Raw genomic sequence first — 24,448 nt, forward strand, 5'->3', positions numbered from 1 at the left:
ACAAGCATGATATGTGACATCAGAATGATTATGTAAGTTAATCTTGGTCCAATATGCAGCTTCCATGACTCCGGTGTGGAAATCTTTGGTGCATTTTCAGAGAAAAATGGATTTTTTTAGAGTTAAGTATAAAACATCTTGTGTGTGAATTCTAACAGTCATGGATTTTTTTGGTGTAAACCTAAAGTAGAGCAAGTTTGTTCTTAACTGTGTTTTCTCCAGCAAGTTATTATTTCATAAGCAAAACTTTTGACCTGAAATAATGACAATAAAAACTGTAAGGCATGTCTCAAGCCATTGGTTATGATGGTTGCCTGGTAACAGAGCTGCTCCCTCTGACAGTTTCTCACAATATTTATGGGAAGAAAAAAAGAAGCTTTATTTATGAAGCACTTTTCACATAAGATATGCAGCACAAAGTGCCTTAAAACGATGGCATTATAAGTGTCTCTTATGAAAACAGACAGAATTAACATAAAACAGGCCAACAAGGCAGTTCAATATCAAAGGACATTTTTAAAAAGTTTTAAACAAAAAATCAGTGATAAAGCCATAAATCATAACATCCAGTAAGATCCAACATTTTAAAAGAACTGCAGTGTGAAGTTTAGAAAGAAAGAGTTTCAGAAAGTCAGAGTGAGTTTAAAGCTAGAGTGAAAGCTTTTAAAACTAGTTCGTGAGCTGGCTTTTCTGTTTTCTGTGACTGTAGGTTATGTGGTCCATAGATTTGGGACCTATTTGACAAAGGCTGCATCCCCGATTCTCTTTCGGCTGTTGGTGGGAACCTCCAATACACCAGCAGCAGATGATCGCAGTGTTCTTGAAGGCAAATAGTTAACAAGGCAGTTAGCAATGTAGCTTGGTTCGAGGCCATTTAGGGCTGTTAGGAGGAGGACCTTGAAAACAAATCTAGATGTAACAGGAAGCCAGTACAGAGCAGCTAAAACTGGCCTGATGTGCTCTCTCCTCTTGCCCTTATGTTAGTGGAGCTGCAGAGTTCTGAATTAGCTGAAGTCTCTCAGTGGTGTATTTACAGAGGTTTGTAAAAAAATGCATTACAGTAGTAGTCAGCTTGAAATGAAGGCAGAATCAGCTCCTCAGAATCTGTGCAATCTCATCTGGAAAAATTATGATTTCTGATGTTTACTATTTTCCATTTACAGTCAGCCATTATCATTAGCTATTGAATGCATTAAGCTTTTTTTGTAATTACATGCCTATCGCAGCTTTATGGTCTCTCTTTTTTTTTTAGATAATACATATATATATGTGTGTGTGTGTGTATATATATATATATATATATATATATATATATATATAATGGAAATGTGAAGATAGTAGGCATTATGTCCATGTCCATCCCCAAGTATGGAGTGAAGCAAAAGTCGATAGCTTGTGGTATCTTTTGAAAAGATAACTTGCCTACATAAAAAATATGTCTTTGAATTTCTGAATGGACTTGATTTGTGTTAATAGCAGCATATGCTGCTGCCCTCATGCTGCTTCATGGAGTGATTGTGAAAGATCACGAGGAGCGGAGCTGACAACAGCTATTAACAAATGAAAGGCAGGTGGAATATTCAGTGTGACGTGTATACCTCCACCAGGGGCAGGAGACAGCTCAATAGAGTGTCAGATTAAATCCACTCATGTATTTAAACATCACCTCAACGCTCATATATTGTAGGAGAGGTGGCAGACGTGCAGCTTTACAGGAGCAGAGGTCTATGTCATTGTGGCACAGAGTCAACATGTTTTTAAACTGGACCCCCTCTCGGTCCCACACAGTGTGCAGGCTGCTCCTCTGCCGGGCTCCTGTTGTAGTCATCATGCTCGTGCAAGCTGTTTGTGTTTCTGTTCTGCTGGTCATTTATTAACAGAGAACACAGTCCATCCAGCCAGATGCTTCTCACTCTCACTCTGGGCTCAGTTACACAAATCACCATCAGGCTTTTGTTGGTTTGAAATGTTCTGTTTATGCAATGGAGTTGACTTGTTATTCGTCCAAAGAAAAAGATCCAAGTGGAAGAACTGATCCTCCTTCCTCACTCTGCCTCTCCTGAGCTGTTTCCATCTGATTGGTCAGTGTGTTTTTGACAGCGTTGGTCTGATCTGCGGGCTGACGAAGTGTGGAGTGGATGAGAGAAGTGCTCCTGCAGTCAAGTACTTCTCTCTGTTTAGCCAATAAGTTTGAACGGGATATTGCCTCAGGATCTGGGCCAAGTATGAGTCTCCCATACAAACAGAATCAGCACACTGTAGATGAATGACTTACAGCACGCTAACTGTTGGGCTTTAAATGGCTCACATTCTCACCCAGTTGAGAATGGTGTGTGTGTGTGTGTGTGTGTGTGTGTGTGTGTGTGTGTGTGTGTGTGTGTGTGTGTGTGTGTGTGTGTGTGTGTGTGTGTGTGTGTGTGTGTGTGTGTGTGTGTGTGTTGTTTACAAGAATAACTGATATCATGTATTTAGTGTTTATGATTGCTCCATGTTTGTTATACCCATCATGTTCTGTGGAACTCTTGTGTTGGAAAGCCAACGATTATTCTGCCTCTGCACCAGAGACAGCCGCAGCTTGAGGCATAACAATCGTTAGATGTAAAGAAATCATACACTAATTATCAGATCAAAAATTTCACACAAATGCCTAGCAGGATAAAATGATGGGGTGAAGATGTTTCTATCCAAAAGGTCAAAGGTCAAATGTATTGTGACATCATGTTGTTCTGCAAAAACACTTTTCTGGCCATTATTCAACCCCATAACTTAGGAGCAGAAGGAGAAACATTTGGTCAGATACTGAACTGGTGACGCTCATCTTGAAACTGTGCTAAATGTATAAATACTCTGTCTGCTGGTAGGGTTGGGCCGGTGTTCAAATTTTCAAACCGGTTTAGTATTTAGCCAAACACTGGACCAGACCTCTTTGCTGAAATTTTACCAGGTGCCTCCCTCGGCTCAGCAGTAAATCCTCAGTGGGACATAATGACACTGTGTCCTGACAGAAAGCAAATGTCTAACTCAATGTCTAAATCATGTAACACTGCATAACACCCGGAGCTCTGTGTCCACTCTGACTCTATAAACTGTCTGTTACTGTGATGACAGCAGCGCATGTAGATGCAGCAGCCTGTAGCTCATTAAATCCTTGCTACTTTTTTGCTCTATTTTGCTCAGTTTTTCTATTTTTTTAACACTATGGCCCCTTCTGCTGAAGCACAACTTTTCTATGACAGAGAAGCACTTATCAACATCAGGAAAAGTTGTGTGGAGTTTGGACTGAATGCAGCAGACTGTGAGCAGATCTCCACAAACGGCATACGCTTAGCGGCCAGTCAGACCAGAGGCTGATCAACAGTCCATATCAAAATATTTACCATCACAAAAGGCTGTTCAGTATTCTAATTAAACGTCATGGAACCGGTGAATATTTGCTGTAAAAATGAGTTGAATGATTAATCAGTGATCACAGTAATGTCCATCAAGCCACAGCAAATGTATAATTTCTTTGTTTTAGCCGTCTTCAGTTCAGAGCTATATTTCCCCAGAGGTAAAGTGAGCTGTCTGTGGAGGATCATGTAGTATATATGGTACGGTACAGTCTTCTTGTATAGACTGCTGTATATGGTTAACTTGCACATACTATACATGGCTGTACAGGCTGCATATCATTTCCTGTGAAAGAGGCAACAAACTTGTTGATGTAAGGAACAAGCAGCGCACCCTCATCACAGGAGCGCAGAAAACTGTGAAGCCCCAGGGCCTCGTTGACACCTCTAAAGGTTTCATTGGGTTTTGAGTGGTGTTAAGCCCTGGCTGATTAAAGCTGCATCTAACCAGGAATTACAGCTCTGAGTCACTGTGCCGGGGTGGAAACACTTAAAGCAGACCAGTTCAGCTGCAGTCTTTGCCAACGGAAAATGAGCAGCATCACTGAAGAAATCTAATGTGACCTCCGCAGCTGAAAGGCCTCTGATTACTGTGATGCTCGAGCAATAAACACAGACTTTTTTCTTCTTCCGCAACATCCATATTGAGTGCATCGCACAGTGTAAGTCAGGGAAACTCAACTTGCTTTACTTGGGGCCCACTTTTGCTAAGTGACAGGAGGACAAGGGCCTAGGATATTAGGACATTTCTGTGATTTTAGAACATTTCTAGGATCTTAGGAAGTTTTGCGGGTTTTAAGACGTTCATAGAATTTTTGAATATTTCTTCGATTTTAGGACATTCACAGGATTTTGCAACATTTCTATGATTGTAGGAGATTCATAAGATTTAAGAACATTTCTAGGATTTTAGGACATTTCTGTGATTTTAGAACATTTCTAGGATTTTAGGATGTTCATAGTATTTAAAGACATTTCTAGGATTTAAGGACATGTCTAGTATTGTTGGACATTCATAAGATTTTAGAGCATTTCTAGGATTTTAGGACCTTCATAGGATTTAAGGACATTTCTAGGATTTTAGGACATTAGGGATCCTCCACTGTTTTGTTTTGTTTTTTTTATCAACAAGCTCTATTGTGATGCTGTTTCATGCAGTCTGGCACCTTATGTATACTAAAAGTACAAAACAATTCCCAGTGTGAATCACTTAATTTTATTGTGGATTAGAAAATGGTTGGGGACCACCCAGCTGCTATTGGGGGCCAGATTTGGCCCACGGATCTTTAGTTGAGTATCACTGGTGTAAGTTGTCCAGCCAGGGACAGGAGCCAGACATTTTCTATCCCAGTTGTCCTGTTTCCATCCCAGTTGCGTCTCTACGAGCAACAGCGAGCGGGAATGTAATAATGGCAGCCTGTTGTATCGCCTCATTGTCCCGTCTGCTCCAGCAGCCCAAAAGCTGCCTCTCAAAATGAATGAGCCTCAGAGAGAATGAGAGCATGGAAGGAGGAGGAATGGGTGAGCAGCGGTTCAAAGGCTAATGCAGGAGAAGCTGAGTGGAAGTCTGAGCCATGAGGAGACTTGAAGGAGACATCAAGAGAAACAAAATATTTTCCTAATAAGTAACAGAGCGCACTGGAAGTGTTGTTGCTAAACACCAGAGAGTGCAACACGGAAAAGAGAAAAGTTAAAAGGAGGGCAAGGACAAAGTCATGTGTATCTAGCACTGGGTCGACAGTTAGAAGGAAGAGAAAGAGGCTCTTTCTGGCCCCAGAAAAACAATGGCCCTCTCTTTTTTCCTCATCAGTGTATGAAGCTCTCCCATCTCTGTGACTGATAACATGATGCCAGATGCCCAGCATTTGTATTTATGAAACCACACAGTAATTGCAGTGTGTATTCTGAAGGGCCTGTTCCTGTCACAGCGACTGATTATTGTGCCAGACATGCCAGGATCAGTCAAACAGCTGGTTAATACTGAATATCCTCCAATGGTCCTCTGCTTTTTTTGTGTGTCTTTTCTTAATTTCTCCATCAATCACCCTTCTCCCTCTCTCTCTCCTTTATTTGTTTGTTTCTCTGGAGGCTGGCATGCAGCTAGTGTCAATGAGGCAGAGGTGGACGGCTCTGGAAATGGTGAGTTGCACATAAGCTCAGTAATTGAGGGGTACTTTACATAAGTTTGTCTGTGGAACACGTGTTTAATTGAAGTGTACATTCTCCTCTGCAGTCTTCTCCTTCCCCACCCTGCCTACTAATGAGGAGAATCTAATGGGGGTCAGTAAGCCCCTTCCCAAGCAGCTGTGGGAGGCCAAGAAGGTGAGACTGTTGCCCACTTAGTACATGTTACATCAGTGCCTGGTTGATACTTGCTGTGTTGTTTGAGAGATTATTATGTGCCTATCCTCACACTGACAGATGTCATATCTGGGTGATGAGAAGTCCAAAACGATGACTGAGTCATTGCAAAACATTTCTGTCTTTGGAGAATGGTCACTGTGTCAGATCATGTGATGGTGACACCTTAAAGTGAGATGTGTCAGACTACAAGTTTAACCGGTCTTTCATGCATGACCTTAAACAGGTTATTAGGCATGACGGGCCAAAGACACATTTCTGGGATCAGGAATGTCAACAGTCAGGACATTCAGAGCATCACAGAGAAAACCATAGCTGATGTCGAGCTAGACAAGAAAGGCAAAAAGCTCTCATACGTATTAGTCTGTCTGTCCACTGAAGCAACAAATTGTCTTGGTAGATGCTGATTTTAACCCTTTAACACCTGCTGCCTTTAACGCTTGTTGCTGCTGCATTCAGTCCTTCCCCAATCATTTTTACCTCAAAGAAAATTGGTTTGATTCTTACAAAATCACGAGAAATTCATTATGAGCAACTAGGCAAGCAATGGCCTGCTATGCAAAAAATGTGAATGGTTAGAAGAGAATTATCTAAAAAATAGCTGGGATTAATTATTTAAAAAAACATAGAATATTAATAAAAAATAAATGATAAAAATATGTGTGTGTGTGTATGTGTGTGTGATGCATCGTCAATCTATATTTGCAGTCTGTGGTACATATTAACAGCTTCTAAAGTAACAAAAACACAACAATTCCTATTTTGCGGTGATTATAAACTAATTAAAACATAGTTAAGAATAGATATAGATGCTCCATAAGAAGAACTCTTCTTCAGATCCCACACACTGGACCTTTAGGGTGTGATAATATGGATCAAATGTAGCACTATGTACATGTATGAAAATGAGACAAAAGTTTGTAAAAGTGAAAAGCTTATCATAGAGTATTTCTCAAATGTAACGATACAAAGGAATGAGATATCGGATATGCGAGAAAGGAATGAGCACTCTAAAACTCACTCTAAAACCTAAATATGTAGGTACATGAGAAAGAGGATTTGTCTGTGTGTGTGCAACCACCAAGCTGTCTTCGTTTTTGCAACATTCTTTTCTTCCTATTTTGCCATTTTCGTCCTAATGCCATAAAACCTGAAAGCTGAAAAGTGTTTGTGTTCCAGGTCCAGTCTCTGGCATCAAGGCCTAAATCGTGTGAAGTGCCTGGAATCAAGTAAGTCAGAGAGCAGGAGCACAAGGACAATGTGTTTTTTTTCTTTCTTTCCTTTTGACTCTAATTGTACTCAGATGATCATTGGTGGGATGTTAGACAAAGCTGCTGTAGCTGGTCAGCAGAAACAATGGATTTCATGAGATGAAATGCCACACATTCCCACCTGGTCAAACAGGATGTCTGTGTTCCTCTTTACACCTCTGAGCCCCCCCCCTTTGGTTTAATCTTTACTAGCAGCTCATTGGCTGCAGTTATCTGTTCCAATAAGCCAGTAGATGGTCAGGTGTAATATAGAGTTAAAAGCATCACAGAACAAAGACTACATTTTAGGTGTATTCCTGTTTAAGCAGCACCAAGCTGCTTTAGCCTTTTTATTTCATACTGTCTCTGTTTCGGACACTATTTGTATGTTTGTGGAAGCAAGCATTTGTTCATTGTTTTGTGTTATGCCAGTTTGTGTGTGTATTTGTGTGGGGACAGACAACAATGAGTCACTGTTGCTGCTCATATGCTGTTCATGCAGCATATGAGCAGAGATGGAAATGAGAGAAATAATGGAGGAAATGGAGAGTGGATGGATACAAGAAGCGGCTAGAACAAGTGGATTGGAGTCAAAGAAACATCTTGTCAGTTTAAAATGACAAAGGCAGCACATTTAATGACCCTGTAATTAATTATGCACAGTCCTGACATTAATTCACATAGATTCTGAGCATCACTTTTGTTTTCTCTGCAGTATATTCCCCTCACAAGAGCAGAACCTCGGACTGTCCCAGTACCAGGGCTTGTTAAATACCGGAGGTTCCCTGCCCGACCTCAGCAACCTGCACTTCACCTCACCACTCTCAACTCCGCTGGACCCCGAGGACAACGGAGGGTACCCCAACCTCAGCGGGGGCAGCAGCACCGGAAACCTACCGGCTGCCATGATGCACTTGGGCATCGGCAACTCACAGGGTGGGTTGAGCACAGCTTTGTGTTTGTGTGTATGTGATGTCTGCACGGTTCACACCGTATTTGACCTGCTATTGTCCAGTCAGACATCACTCAGTGAGCTCAGCGTCAAGATTAAAATCCGCCAACCCCCCCATGTCCATGTCCCAAATTAACACCAGGATGTGGCTTTGCAGTAGAGCTAATGGCATTCTTTGCATGTTGAAAATGAACCATTCTGATTTATCTACTAGATTAAGTATTGGCTGCCAAATGGGAAAAGTGATAACTTTTATAGCAAAGTTAGTTTCTGCCATCTGGAAGATTTTGCCACAGTCACTGATCTATATCTGCTCACATTTGCTTGGCTAAGTGCTGTTTTCGTTTTTGTTTTTTTTTTTAATTTTTATTCACTGGTGTATAAATATCATACGTGCTGGCAAATGGGTCAGAGTAAGTTATTAATTACTTAAAATAACAGCTAAACTTAGCATGCAATAGTCCACCTTCTCCTCCCCTCTCTCACCTTCTGTCTCAAACACCCTGTGAGTCTGTCCTGAGTCCTAACAAATGTGTTATTAAAATGCATGAAGCTGGTTTAGGCTGGGGACATTCATTGATGCCACTGATTATGTTTACCTTTGTCCCCATCCAAACATGATGAATTAGGATTATCAACATGTGGAATGCCTGTCTTTTAGTACTAGTCACTTAAATTGCATCTCTGCTAATGTTTACTGTGCATCACCCAACATTATTATTTGGACGTTTTATATTTTCTGGTTAGTTCTACATCCATGTACAAGTGAGAAAAAGATAAAGCTCTAGTCTGTTTTTAAAATGTGTGGCTGCTGTTACAGTCTGTGAATTGTTTCAGATGTTTTCCTTGCCCCAAATGATGACATAAGTCCATTTCATAGCTATTTTAAGTTTATAAGTACATAAGAAAAAATATTGATTCTTCAGTTCAGGAAAATGTCTGCCGTTGTTTTTCTTTCTTTGGCATTTTAAGACATCCTCTGCACAGTTGCTACTGGAGAAGAATGAGTGCCATAATTTTTTCGGAATTTTGGCATTACCTTAGGACTAAAGTATCAGTTTCAGTGTGCCTGATGCTCACCTCTCTCATATGAAGTTTCACTCTCCTCCATTACAAAGCTGTTTTTTGGCATTTTTGTGATATGCTAGAAATTAATAAAACTTTGAGTTTGATCACTTGCAAGAATATGTCCCCAGGATTTGGGTTGTTACCTAGCAAAACAACTCTAATCGTAGTCTACCTGTCGTTCAGATTGTTATCTGATTTTACTCAGTTGCTTAACATGTGCCCCCTCTGACTGTCAAGAGGAAGGAATGTGTGTGCGTCAGTGGGACTGAGTCATCATCTGTGTGGTTGTAGTCTTTGTAGGTTTAATAGTGTGAGATGTGTTCCAGGAGGTTCCAGGTTTCATGCTCTGCCAGCCGATCATACATTATGGATCACTTACTGAAAGATCTCTCTGTCTCCAACTTCCTTGCTATTAACTCTGCTGCCTGATCTGATCACACCCACCGCTGCTTCCGCTCACTCTTTCCTCTCTGTGTTTTGGGAGTGTATGTGTGTCTGGGCTCCCATGTCCAGCACAGCTCAACTTGGCTGAGCACCAGAGTGAAAGAGGAACTTTGACCCTTTTTTGGCTTGCTACAATCCGCTCTTTTCTTTTCCCTCACATTCCCTCTGTCTTCTCATTTTCCTTTCCTCTGCTCTCCTTCGTTCTCTCCATCCCGAGTCACACAATAAAGTGTAGTGTTTTGGGTCAGGGACTGGAGAGCATGCTGGAAAATTAACCTCATTCCGCATTATAACTTCCTCATGTTCATCTTGGTTTCTATATCTGCTACGGATTCACAGCTGCCTCATTAGTTTCATTCTAATGAACATTTACACTCTCATGCATTTTCAGTCTGACTGATCAATGTGCCCATGTTTTATTGTTATTCCTGTACCTGCAGGTCTCTCCTCCTCTCTGAGCAATCCCTCAATTCAGGCGTCCCTCAACAACTGCCAGCTGCAGTCATCGCTCAGCAATCCCTCCATCAACTCATCCCTGCGTCTGTCCAGCAACTCCCCCCGGCGGCGGCCCGCTCCCATCAGCCCCCTCACCCTGTCCCCTGGCACTGAGCAGCGCAGGGGTCTGGCCAAGCAACTGTCCCCCACCATGTCCCCCTCGCTGTCCCCCATCACACAGGTACACAAATGGGATTGTTTATTTGTAGTGCACTTGAAAAACAATGTAGACTGGAACTCATGTTGCCATAAAACTGAATAAATAGCACAAGAAACAATAGTAGTTTTTGTGCAGACCAAGAAAAAGGAATCTCCGGTGTCATATCAGTTTGTCAACTAAGAACCACTGCTGTCAAAAATACTCAAACTACAGTGAAAACTAAAATCTCCAAAAACTGACAACTGACAATCTGAAATATGTATAACGCTAGAAAAAAATCTGACATCCAAGTAAAACTTCCTACCATTGCAAAAAGTACAGTGGTGCAGTTGTTTCTGCCCTGCTTAATGGGGAATGTGCCTTTGAGTAATGACGTTACAACACAATAAATAAAGCTCAGTCCCAACTCTTCATTAACCCTGCAGTCAGCCTCCAGTGACTCCTGCTGGCTCTCTCTGTCCTGTGTAGGGAGTTGCTTTGGATACCAGCAACATGCCAAGGGAGCCGCCCCCACCCTATCCACTCTACCAACAACCCCAGCATGCAGTGGACCAGGGCCGGCAACGGCAACACCAGCAACAGCAGCAGCAGCAGCCTGTGTCCCCCCACCAGAGCATCCCACTGGACTTCAACACGAGCCAGGTTATTGCCATGTGTCTTTGTCAGTGTGTGTGTGTGTGTGCGTGCGTGCGTGTGTGTGTGTGCATGCATGGACACATCCTGTGCACCAGACTTTGTAGTGTTGGTGTTGATGTGCATGTGCATTTTTTAATGTTCTTAATTTGCTTCAGTCTTCCTGCAGGACAGAAAAGAAATGAGTGAGGCAGATTAGACAGTCCCTTAGACAGTCCTTATTTGTTTGTTGATTTATTTTGTTTGTTTTTTTGTTGTGTTTTGTTTGTGTGTGTGTGTGTATAGGTGCTAATTTTCTGGTAATTTTCTTGTGCTTTTTACTACTTTCTTGCTAATTTCCAGGTCATTTCTTCTTTTCTCGGTCGCTGCCTTCTTCCCATGTTTTTAAAAGAAATCAAGCCAAATTGCCCAGGTTTTAAAGGGTTAATAGACAAATTAAAAATAGCAAAATCCTTACACTCACCTTTGGCACCTGGATCAGACCCATAATATCTCCAATTACAAGATGTTAGGTTTTTGTGTGACACTCTGAATTTCCGTGCACAGTTCAGGGGAAATACAATTAGTTCAATTAGGTCATTTAATTGGACTACTATCCTTGTCCCGGTATATAAGCACTGGGGGAGAATCCATTTATTGATGAAATATGTCTGACTTTTTTATTTAAAATAAATATAAAATACTACCTTTTCAAGTTGAATATCCCTCACCTTAAATGAAAAGTACATGTCCCTCCTCAGTGCTTACATTTTTTGAAAAAGGCCTGACCTGTTTTACAGCACCCCTTCCCCCCTCATAAGTGATGAACAGTCCCTATCCCTAACAACTGAGGGAGGCTGGAGCGGCAAATAGGAGCATGCGCAGAGCACCGCGTCTAGTTTAAGTCTCACTGTCTACATGACGGAATAGCTCGACTTCCAATGGGTGTGTTATCAGGGTGTGTTAGTCCAATTTCAGTAAAATTAACATGTTTGCATGTATTTTGAATGTTCATGTTCACATACACATTCAAAATACACATTTTGAATGTGTATTTTGAAAAATTCAACATCATTTAAAACATACTGACTAAGATTACATCATCCATGCTGGCATTTCTCTAAGGTGCTGTGATGTAACTCCCTTCTCCTCCTCCCACCTATCAGTGATGTCGAGTTGCCACAATGGGACAATATGAAATAGAAATGATCGCCCAGCTCTAATTTGCATCACGGACGTCAGAGTTGATCTTAGAAACACAAAAACCAATTTGCTTGTGCTAATGAAAACCATTTGCTTTCTTCCCGTTTTTGGCAACATTGTGATATTTTGGGACTCTTTACTTCCCTTTCAGCACAACAACATGGCGACACTCTTCAACGACCCCTTCATGGAGCCGCAGTTCTCCAATCGTCAGACCAAGACACACCCCTATCAGGTACAGGTTCACACACACACACACAGATAACAGTAAACACTAATCCCAAATGAGTGTTTCTACTGTCAGAATGAGTCTTTGAAGAGACATTTTCACCAATGAGGTTGGTAATAGCATCGCAAGAGCATTTCCTTCTTGGCACACACAGTAAGTGATGGCCTACAGATGCAGGATATGAAATGGGAAACAGATTTAAAAATAACCATGATGGGAAACTCACTGCTGCAGATTGAACCTTTACAGAGTTATTGAGAACCTTGACTCAAAACAGAGCCTACTTCTCACATGAATGTTCATCTTTCACACAAAGAAGTTAAAGCAATGAAATTTCTTTAGTAAAGCAGTGGTGAGGATTTTTTGCAGCTTTACAGGAGAAATGACTTCTTGCCTAAGTTCATCACTGCACTGATGTTTTTGCCCTGTAAAGTCAGGTCATCAGCAGGATGGATCCAAATCTTTAGAATGGATTTTCATGAAATTTGGCCAACATGACTACCAGTAGTTGAGTTATTGTTAGACCACAGAGCTGAACAGAGGTTGTGGTGTTTTTTTAAGGTTTTCTATGCACTAGGGGTGTAAATCAATTGTTATATCACGATACGATATTATAATGATTCTTTAAACAACAACATGATATTTGCCAATATCACAAAGTCTGCCACAATACAATTTTAATTGGATTCTATTCAGGGGCCTGCGATTGATATGAGTCGATATTATCTGCTCATTTAACACAGTCGGTTACAGAAGAAGCTGCCACCAATTTCTTTACTTTTGGCCAGAAAAGATAAAAACATCTAAATAAAACTAAAACTAGTTAAAACTGGTTTCAATTCAGGGCTATAGACTTGAAGACCTCTCCCAACATCCCCAAAACCTGGAATAACAACAAGATCTTTACACAAAAGTATGAAACTCAGCTCAGTAATCAGTGTGGACTGGACATCTCTGCTCACTGATCGTTTGCATTTTCTTCTGTCTGCCATTTTCTGTCCACCATGTGCCATCTAGTTGGACCAGTTCAGTCTGTTGGAAAACGCCATGAGCTCCACAGCTGGGGGTTCTTGCTTCGACCCCACCTCCACTTCCTCCTTGCTCTACTACTCCCAGGCTGCCCTCTCGGGGCTGGGTGGCAGCCATGGCAGCCTGCAGGACCCAGTGCACACAAGGTCCAACATGCTGTACTCCAACTGTAGCGGAGGACTGCCCAACATCATCCTCACGGGTAAGTCATGACAGCTGGGTTTATTGTTTACGTGACATCCTGCACTCAGCCCCTCCTTGCTCAGGTGTGGCTCTCTGTCTGTTGAGCATGAGACAGTAGGAGACTACTGCTGTGAGAGTGTGTGTCCACCCACACAAAAACATAAAAGAGGCTAACTGTTAGCTTCACACAGCCAACCAAACCCAAAGGTCATTAATGGGTTTAATGTCAGGGTCGAGCAACTTCCATGTTGGTCTGGGTTTGTTTGGACCATTCCACAGCCGGGTGTCAGGTGGGGATCAGTTGTTGCTGCCAGGCCTTTGTTTTTTGTTTGTTTGTTGTTGTTTTTGCTGTTGTTGTCTTTTTTTTTTTTTTTAATTGTTTTTTGTTGTTTTTTGTTTTGGTTTGTGTCTTAAAGTTTTTTCAAGATTTGGTTGAGTAAAAGTCTGGGCCTTTGGATTTTCTGTTAAAAAATGTGCAGAACATGTTAGCCTTAGAACAAAAAAAAACCCAAAACAAACTGTAGACATTATTGTTTTTTTTTCAGTCATCAGATTATACTGAACATTTCTAGTTGAGCCAAAACCAACAATTTCGGTATTTTAGCCAAAGGTATTAAGGATTAAGAACGCAGCTTTGCAGAAAGTGTCTTGTTTAGTGCTCTGATGGAGGAGACTAATTTAAGAAACACATCCAGACATGAAATATTTTCAGATATACATATGACATGTATTTTGAACCCGCAGGATTTAACAGTGGGCCCAAATGTTCCCTTCATTTTTCCCCCCAAGGTCTGCTGTTGTCATTGTTAACTTTAGCTTAAGTAAGTTACTGTGAGTCCTCCTGACTGCACATTGTGCTGCAGATGGTGTCCGGATGCAGCACACAGGAAACAGAAAAAGAAACAGTCTATAATATGTCATCTCTTTTTATTATGTTTTCAGGCTGTATGTCCCATTCCCTGAACACGATATCTCAGGAACACCTTAAGGGAACTGTTTCAAATTTAGGACAAATGCCTACTTGAACTCAAGGATGAACATATTCGAATTTGGTGGTCAAATGTCACTGTGACCTTATCTGTCACGTTCATGTAAACACGGTATCTCAAGAACACATTGAGGGAATTTCTTCCCTCTGAGCCAAGGTTTGACGTCAGTGCTGTTTTGTCATCATCTCGTCTTCGTTTAGGAACATATTTAGTTCTTGTTGTCATGAACAAACTTAACACTGCTTGGCAGGTAGAGGTAAGACTGTGGGTGTATCAGTTCTGCTGCTGAAAACAACCATTAACCCTTTCTAACCTGAGCAGATTGGCTTGGTTTTCCTTTTTCCAGAACATTGGAACAAGGTAGTAAACAAGTAAAGAAATTAAAAAAGTAAAAAACTAGGAAATGACCTAAAAAAAAGTTTTCCCTAGCTTTTTTCCCCCCAGGACAATTCTATTGTCTATTGTCCTGGGGAATAATTCAAATAATTTTCTAAATCTACTAATTTCTCGCAATTTGTGGGACGTTTCTCACCAGGACACTCATTGCTTTTTTCCCCCCATATTTTTTAAGAAATTGCACCCATTTGCTCGAGGTTGAAGGTTTAAATACTTGTGAAAGGCATCTGAAAGCAGCACAAGAAAAGTGATGTTACTCCAGGTTTCAAAGGGTTAATGAGTGCTGAGACTGAACTTAAGGTAAGTAGCAGGCTAAGACATTTTTAATATTCAATTTATGGTTATGATGAGAGAGAAACAAGGGAAAATAGCCTCAGTACAGTTTGTAGTTCTTTGCCATAAAGCAGTAACTGTCTCCAAGCAGATTGTTGTCATTGTTGACACAGAGTGTCAGCAGGAGCGTCTCGCCATGTTGGTGATTCTCTCCTGAGCCTCAAATCAAAGAGGGGCCAGAGCAGCCTCAGTAGTAGTATGTTGGTATTTCTCACATGCCACCAAGAAGACTTGGCTCGGTGCTTCCTCGCGCTTTAGCTTTATTTCAGCTGCAAGTGCTTATATTTGGGTCCAATCATGTCTGATCACAAAGTTACTGTCCAGTGTCCAACCCGTTGAAAACCAAGAACATTAGCTTGATTTCTTTCAAAAACATGTGAAGAGGGCAACCAACAACTTAACAAGAAATGGCCCAAAAATGAGCAACTAATAAATAAAAAGTTACAAGAAAACTACCTGAAAGTAAGCAACAAAAAAAGAAAGAAAACTAATAACAAACCAGAAAATGACCCCAAGAAAGTGCTCAAGTCGCTCTTCATGTTTTTTCCCGTGTTTCTGAAAGAAATCGATTCAGTTTTCTCAGACTTCTGAGGCTTAACCCTTTGAAACCTGAGCAAATTGGCTTGATTTTTTTAAAAAAAAAAAAAAAAAAAACGAGGGAAAAGAGATTAAATAACTTAGCGAGAAAAGGCCCATTTGCAAGAAATAAGTAGAAAAACAAGAAAACTACCTGAGAATAACCAACAACAACAAAAGAAAAACAAACAAAAAAAACCAAGAAAATGACCCCAAGAAAGTGAAAGGACATTTCTCGACTAGTTGATCGTTATGTTTTTTCCTGCGTTTCTGAAAGAAATCGAACGTTTTCTCAGGCTTCTGTTCAGCTCTGTGGTCTGACAAATCTAAACTACTGGCTTAACCCTTTGAAACCTGAGCAAAATTGGCTTGATTTCTTCACAAAAAACATGGGAAGAAGGGAATGAGCAATTTGGTAAGAAATGACCCAGTTTGACCCAAAATTTGCAAGAAATTTGTAAACTGTCACAAGAAAATGATTTGAACAAAAAGTGCCCAAAAAGATATTAATTCTGTAAAATACTTTATAATATATAAATATGGTAATTATGCACTTGACATTTTCCCTAGCTTATCTATAATGTGGATTCAGGAGTTAAAGGGTTAAATACAGTGTCAAAGGCTGTGGAGTGTCATGTGTTTGCAAAGAGGAGCTGTTGTGATTGATGAGGAGGGCAGGGACTATGTGGTTCTAGCAGAGGGAAGTGTTTGCAGACTTGAGGAAACATTCAGCCACCATCATCTGTGTCTCTCTCTCAGATGACTCCAACCCCAGTCTGTCAAAGGACATCAGCAGTGGGCTCTCCACGGTGCCCGAGTGTTTTGACTCAGAGGGAGGCTTCCCATTGGAGGACGAGCTGCGCATCGAGCCACTCAGCCTGGATGGTCTGAGCATGCTCAGTGATCCTGACATGGTGCTGCCGGACCCATCTGTGGAGGATACTTTCCGCAGTGACAGACTCTGAACATAAGGAACGTCACAGGTCCCAAGAAAGACCACACGCACGCAGGCACACACACACACACACACAGATGGACTTGCAGTGTATAGAGTGTACAAATCTAAATATGCATGTAGACAATCTACAGGGCCACTGTGCATGCAGCCACTGCCACTAAGATTCAGTCAATGTGAAAGACACAATCATGCACACCATGTACACATTAATGCGCGCACACACACACATTAACGCGCCCAAGCCCCCCCAAACCAAAAACACTCGCACAGACATGTGACACGATCCAGCGAGAAGCCAAAGCCCTCCCGCTTCCCTCTCTCTCATCTCCAGCTCACAGCCCCCCTGAAGCCATGGCAACCTCATCACCATGGTTACACACCATAGCAACCCCATCGCCATGCTGAAGGGGAATGCCAATGCACACGATTGACTTTCACCACTGCAGTGCAGGAGGCAACGGGTTCCCGCAGCGCCGCGTGTCGCTGGTGAAACATCTGGCTGCCCAATGTCCTTCAGGTGAAGTGAAAAACAGCCGCGTTGTGGCCACTTGAGGCTCCTCAATCATTGAAGAATGAAGACTAGAAAGATTAGAGTGTTAGTTTGAGATGTATTTCTTTACATATACTTTCCAATTATTTTTTAAATGTTTGCCACAGATCTATAAAGAATATATAGGTACATATAAATATATGTAGCCTTAGTTTGATTAGAATGTATTTTCAAACTAGAAACAAAAAGGGCAAACTGTTTACAAAATATGAGATTTTCATAAGTAAATATTACATAAGACTTTTGAATTTCTAATAAAGGGGTAGAATTCTAAGATGTATTGAATAAATGCTCTATTTTTACGTGTGATCTGGTTGGATATTCCCCTGTCCGCAGTCACAGATGAGACGGCTGTGTTTTCCTTTGGCAGAACTTTTACAGCACTGGGACAGCATCCAAATCCATCGTAAAAAAAGGAACTTTTTTTGACTTGTTTTTTGCAAATACTTCTATGTACATTCATTGCATATGTTTTATTTGATATTTTGTACTGACCTGCAATGGCGCTTTTCCTGTACTTTAAATCTTGTTGTGAATAGGGGCATGCGCTGTGCTACTGTGGATCGACTATGTTCTAAATATCTGCATCTGACTTTCTGTCCTGGTGTTATGGCAGAACAATGACCCCCCCGACCCCCTTGTAGACTGTAATCGTGTGGACATCGGATATCATGTAACATTGCACTGAACCTTTTTTGCACTAATTGCTTCACATTGTGTAAACTGATATTCGAACACCTGATAAGAATGGTATTGTCTTTTTGCTTTTTTTTAATTTGATAACCCAAAGAAGTTGAATGAAGCCATTAATCAGTCATGGGAGACTTTATGTGACTAAGTATGTGTTGTCACTGTACATATACACATTTAACCCTTTGAAACCTAAGCAAATCAGTTTGATTTCCTTCAAAAACATGGGAAGAAGGCAATGAGTGACTTAACAGTCCAGGGCCCAAAAAATAGCAAGAAACTGGCAAAAAAATGTTACAAGAAAAGAAAAGTAAAAAACAAACAAACAGGAAAATGACCCCAAAATTTGTGAAAATTGTCAACCCTTTTTTTAAAAAGTAATTTTCTCATGAGTTTCTTCTTTACTTATTTCTTGCAATTTGTGGGACATTTCTTGCCAAATTGGTCACTGGATTTTTTGCTTGTCTTTGAAAGATATCAAAGCAGTGTGGCCAGGTTTTAAAGGGTTTAAATAGCTTGTGAGAGGTGTCTTAAGGCACCACACAAAAACTGATGTCTAACCAGGTTTTAAACACATTACATTTTCATTTTCATTTGAAAAAATGAGATTCAGGTTCTCAGCTACAGTTGATTATGTAATAACTGCCATAGAGAGCAGTGACTGTCCCCTGCTGTCTGTCTGAATCAAGTCAAAGAGCTGTTTTAGTGTTTCTGAAAATGATTTTGGAGCAAATGTCTTACTTTGCTCCTTGAGCTATGCAACTTTTTTTTTCTTCAATGACCAGGTGAACTGTCTCCATCATGCAGTGCAACATGACTTATGGATTGATTTTATGTACACAGTGTGGGGGGATCAAATTTGATACAAATCACAATATTACATGTGTCCAGTGTCCACAGTGTGTTGACTGTCAGTCAGTTAAAGAGCATCTGTAGAGAATGAATGAAAGTTATGCATGCAACATTTTAACCCTTTGACACCTGAGCAAATTTAATTGATTTCTTTCAAAAAAAATGAGAAGAAGGCAATTAGCAACAAGAGAAGATGTGATGTAGAAAAATCTGCAATTAATAAAAAATGCAAGAAAATTACCTGCCAATGAGATTTAAAAAGATTTAAAAAAAAAAAAAAAAGGTAAAGAATGGAAAAAAGGAAGAAAGTTAAAAAAAATAAATAAATAAAAAAAGGAATTGACTTGGAAGAAGAAAAAATGCTTAAAAATTATTATAATTTTGTAGCATCATTTTGAATAATATGACGATTTAAAAAAGTATTTTTTTCTGAGCTTTTTTTTCCTGGACATTTTTCCCTAGCTTTTTAAAAATAAAATGTTTAAATCTACTAAGTTCTTGCAGTTTGTAGAACATTTCTTACTAAGGTGATTATTGCATTTTTTACTGTCAATTTGTTTAAAAAAAGGCAGCAATTTGCTCAGGGTTCAAAGTTTTAATACTTGTGGGGGGCATCTTAAGTAAGAAAAATGAAGTTGCTCCAGATTTCAAAGGGTTAAACAGCAGGCAAAATGGTGCCTGGCAATGATCGTTTTTAGATTTTCTGTACTTTTGAGTCAGAAGGTGTCATACCTGCACTGTGTAGCCTGTGGCTTCTCTCTGAGCGTGTGGAAGATTCAGTTTTTCTATGTGGAATACACGATGATGAGGGGGGGCTTATCATGAGGTTGATTTCTCAGAGTTAGTGTTCAGCTTCAGCTTAGCTCTATAGCTCCACTCTGCAGTTTCTGTTTGTGTGTCCCAGCCTGTCCCCTGCTGTCTCAACGCCTTCTGCTGCCTTACTTTGACTTTTTATATTCCAGCAGTAATTTGTATCCACCAGTAATCCCCTCCTGTTAGCTTTAGCTTTGTTTGGTACTAACTGCTCATTGTCCTCTCTGTCTCCTAGGCTCACTCTTTTTTTTCTCAGTGTCTTACTTTTTTCAGTTACATATTAAAGATGTACAGTTCTGTTATTTAAAGAATGTTTTGTCCACTAGTGTTACTACTTTTTTTTTGTAATGTCATTTGAGTTTGTTTTCGCCCAGGATATAAATGGTCTTGGTTTGTAATGTATGTTATAGTGCTTATCTTTCTGATTTAATATAGACAATAAAACTCTATACTGTGTATCAAAGGTCTGCTGTGTCGAGTGTCACAGGATGTGGTTGTTGCTCCTGCCAGTAGATGGCAGTAGCGTGGCGCAGTCCAGGTGTACACATCCCACAAACATAGCATCCCTGAAGAATGCATCGTTTTGGGGGCTTTTTGCACTCTTTGTATGCTGACAGTTTACTTCAACAAGCAATCTTTGCTCTGTAGTTTTTCACCAACTTGAAAACTGATCAGACAGAAAAGGGCTTTATTTTTTAAACAAGCAAACACACCATGAGTGTAGGAAGAGATGGTGACCTGGTTGGTGATTTTCAATCTAAGATCATTACATGGAATAATCTTAGAGAAAGAGAAAGATGAGTGGTTGCTCTGTAGACTAAAATATAACGTAGGTAAAAAAAATCTTGTCTCAAGTTCTTATGGACAATGGGAGCCAACAGGATGGACAGCAAAGAAAATCTAGGCACTCCAAAAATATGAAAAACAAGGAGGAATTACATTAGAAAGTCTTTATTATAGTGGCTAAATCATTAAGAAAAGCCAACATGTTTCGACCACTACCGGTCTTTGTCAGGGCTTTAAAATCGTGATTTGTTATTCACTCTGTTTTTAGATTTCATCATCTGGGTTACGTGATGACTTCCTATCGTTCCTGTCGCTACAGAAGTGGGGCCATACCTATAATGCATATGTCTGTAACCCTAACCCTAACCCTGAGCCCTGATGAAGAGCGGTAGCTTTCACATTTTTGGATTTCCCTCCTGTTTAACATGAAATGATCTTTTCATACAACTTGATTCCAAAAATACTGGACTCTGTAAAACGTGAAGGATACCCAAATGCAATGTTTTGCGGACCTTTTGTTTTACCTACTGTTTTGACCTATATTCAGTTGAATACACTGCAAAGACAAGATATTTAATATTACAACTGATGAACTTTATTCAGGGTTCCCACGGCCATGGAAAACTGATCTGTCATGGAATTCATATAGAAAAAATCATTAGAAAAGCCATGGAATATTGTTGTAATTGTTAGAGTGGCATGACATCATCATCATTAAAACATCATACTATAGTTACTATAGTATGTTGTATTTCATCCAACATGACATAAAAATGTAATACAATAGTATGTTGTCAGACATGGAATGAAAATGTCATAGTATAGTTTGTTGTCCAAATACCATAAAAACATCACGCTATAGTATGTTGTTTAAAATGTCATAAAAACGTCATGCTGTGGTACGTTGTCCAAAATGTCATAAAAACATCATACTATAATATGTTGTCCATAATGGCCTTAAAACATCGTACTATGTTATGTAGTCCAAAGCTGCATGAAAACGTCATACTATGATATGCGGCCCAAAATGACATAAAAACATCATACTACACTATGTATTCCAAAATGGCATAAAAACTTCATATTGTAGTATGTTGTCAAATAGGGCATAAAAACGTTTTACTAATAGTACATAGTCCAAATACCATAAATATGTCATACAATAGTGTGTCGTCAGAAATGACATAAAAACGTCATACTATAGTATGTAGTCTAAATACCATGACAATGTCATTCTATGTTGTTAGAAATGGCATAAAAAGGTCATACTATAGTACCTTTTTATGATGATTTAGACAATTTTTGGTATCATAGTATGATGTTTTTAATGCCATTTTGGACGACATACTATACTAGTATGATGTTTTTATGTAGTCTTGGAAGACATACTTCAGTGTGGTAATTCTAGGTAATAGACTGGGCTGTAACTTCAGAATCATGTGACCCTGTAGGCATTTTTGAGGAAAAGTGGGCAACCAGCATTTTTTGAAAGTTCAAGGTGTCCCAAACAAGAATCCACCAGTTGCCCTTCAAATAAGGCCCCTGATTTTCTATATTTCCTCCTCCAAGTTATCCCCCTTCCATGGTAATTTGGATGTTAGACACTGTTGCCTATCCTGGTTTAGGCTCATAGTTAGGGCACTTCCCAATGTTCAATAATGTTGTGTTTGGTGTCATTTTAAAGGGGACATTTGTAGCTTTCATTCAAATCCAATTATATTATAATTATAACCTTCCTGACACACATGGAGGTCACTAGAGCTCCTCAAACCACAAAGAACATATTTTTTTTCACAAATTCCGCCTAAGTTATTTTCTTTGTTTTAGCCCTGTGGTACCTAGGAATACCAGAGACACAAAAAACAGATACTGAAATACTGACTTGCCTATGGAGTTTCATAAAATGTATAACATCACCATATTATTACAATCTGGGGGATTACTGTGAGCCTGGAACCCGACTAGGGAGTTACTGCAGACAAGAGGCCAACACGCATGCTGACAGCTTTCATTACTTTGTTGGTATCCACCTAAGGTAACTAACACTTGTTTTTTATTTGATGAATGTGTTTATGTAAATCAATGAAGTTATTTGAAATCAGTGAATTCCATAGATTAAAGGTAGCTAGCTAGATTATCCATAGATTTAAGCTAGTTTCTATTTACGAGCTAGCTATTGTTAATTCTTGGAATTCATTGATTTCATTGCTAGTCTATAGCTTACTTATCGCCCAACCCAAGTTCATTCATCTTTGTTCTTTATGTAACTAATATTTAATATTTATCTTTATTAAATTACCTTTGTGTTTATTGTTTACAAGTCAATGATGTAATACTGTAATACATTTTTTACATCATACTATGGTATGACATTTTTATGACTTTCGAAAAAAGAGACTATAGTATGCTGTTTTTTGCCTTTTTGGACAAAATATTGAGACTATTGAATATAGACTGTTTTTTTTATGCCACTTTGAATGAAAAATCATATTATTACTTTTTTATTCTATTTTGGATGACATACAATTTCTTTTTATGCCATTATGGATGACATGGTATACTATGATGATTTTATGCTATTTGGAATGACATACACAAGTTTAACATTTTTATGCCACTTTTGACAACATACTATACTGTGACTCTTTCATGCCACTTTAAAGACATACTTTATTATGTTTGTTTTTATTCCATTTTGGACGACATACTATAATATGTCTTTTTATGCATTTTGGGACAATATTATATACTTTAATGTTTTGTCTAATTCGGATTACATAGTATACATTTTTATGCCATTGTGGAAGACATACTATATAATGATTTTTTTATGTGATTTTGGATGAGACAGTTCACTGACGTTTTTATGCCATTTGGGATGACATACTATAAGATGATTTTTTTGTTCCTTTTTTCTTTTGCGATTTTGGACAACAAATTATACTATGACTTTTTTTAATGCTATTTTGGTTGTCATGCTGTACTATGGCCTTTTAATGCTGATTGGACAACATACTAAACTTTGACGTTTTTCTGCCATTTTTGATGACAGGTTTTTATGCTTTTTTGGACGACATACTATACAATAACTTTTTATGCCATTTTGGATGACACATTATGATTTATATTTATATACCCCCCCCCCCCTTACAGGTTTTTTAGGGGGGAGTTTTTCCTTAGTAGATGTGAGGGTCTAAGGACAGAGGGATGTCATATGCTGTAAAGTAGTGATGGCCAAATGAAGCCTTGTGAGACGTTTTCTTTCTTTTCTGAGCCAACTGGATGGCGATATTGTTAAAAAAAAAGAAAAGAAAAAAGGTCAAGCAAAGGCAATTTTTTATGCTTTCAGCTCTTTGTTGAACAGAGAGTGCCACCTAGTAGACTCAGAAAAGAAAGAAAATGGTTCATGAGGCTTCATTTGACCATCAGTACTGTAAAGCCCTCTGAGGCAAATTGTGATTTGTGATAATGGGCTTTATAAATAAAACTGACTTGACTTGACTATTGGCCTATCCAGTGACAAAAAAATATATCAGTTTCTCCTAAAATGGTTCTTGGGGAATAAATGTTAAGAATGCAGCAATTCAGATAAATGTCACAATTCACTCGTGCAGTTATACTCTACTTAGGGCCTGCAGCTAAATCTTTCCCCCGATAGGGTGCCAGGTGGCCCCCCGACCACTGTCTAGTTCACAATAAAATAAAGTGATTCACACTGACAATTGTTTCCTTACTTTTAGAGGCCTAGGCTTACACATTTTATTTTTAATATTGATGAATTAACAAGTAAGCGCTATTTTTATGCTGTAGCTTGGAGGGACCTGATTTTAACTGGTATATAGCAGAAACATGCTTTAATAAGTAATTATGTTTTTTATGTAAATCTTCTATAACTATTGCAGTCAAATAAATGTAGTGAAATAATACAATATTCCCTTCTACAATGCAATGGAGTTTAAGTATAAAGTAACACAATTGATCAAGTTAAAGGGTAAGTTATGATTTTTTTTTTTTTCAGTGGGGTTTTATGGGGTACTTATCCATAATCGGTGCATTACCTATAATAGGTGTCAGTCAGTATGTGCCCAGGCTGGAGTTTGACATTGAAGCTAAGCAATATACTGCTGTGA

General features: G+C 39.4%; 1 protein-coding gene across 2 annotated transcripts in view; it reads left to right on the plus strand.

The window, feature by feature from the left end:
* Positions 1–19,995, plus strand: part of crtc3 (CREB regulated transcription coactivator 3) — a 61,454-nt gene extending 41,459 nt beyond the window's left edge. For both annotated transcript variants that reach the window (XM_088081450.1, XM_042485145.2), the window contains 9 exons: positions 5,490–5,528; positions 5,623–5,711; positions 6,930–6,979; positions 7,716–7,936; positions 9,905–10,140; positions 10,588–10,761; positions 12,086–12,169; positions 13,181–13,394; positions 16,429–19,995. In XM_088081450.1, the coding sequence (XP_087937576.1) occupies positions 5,490–5,528; positions 5,623–5,711; positions 6,930–6,979; positions 7,716–7,936; positions 9,905–10,140; positions 10,588–10,761; positions 12,086–12,169; positions 13,181–13,394; positions 16,429–16,634 (1,313 nt within the window). In that variant the 3' untranslated portion in view covers positions 16,635–19,995. The remainder of the gene's footprint in view (positions 1–5,489; positions 5,529–5,622; positions 5,712–6,929; positions 6,980–7,715; positions 7,937–9,904; positions 10,141–10,587; positions 10,762–12,085; positions 12,170–13,180; positions 13,395–16,428) is intronic.
* The last annotated feature ends 4,453 nt before the right edge of the window (positions 19,996–24,448 follow it).

The sequence above is a fragment of the Plectropomus leopardus genome, chromosome 1 (genome assembly GCF_026936395.1).
Source record: "Plectropomus leopardus strain MGB_pleo_1.0 chromosome 1, ASM2693639v1, whole genome shotgun sequence".
Taxonomy (NCBI): Eukaryota; Metazoa; Chordata; class Actinopteri; order Perciformes; family Serranidae; genus Plectropomus; species Plectropomus leopardus.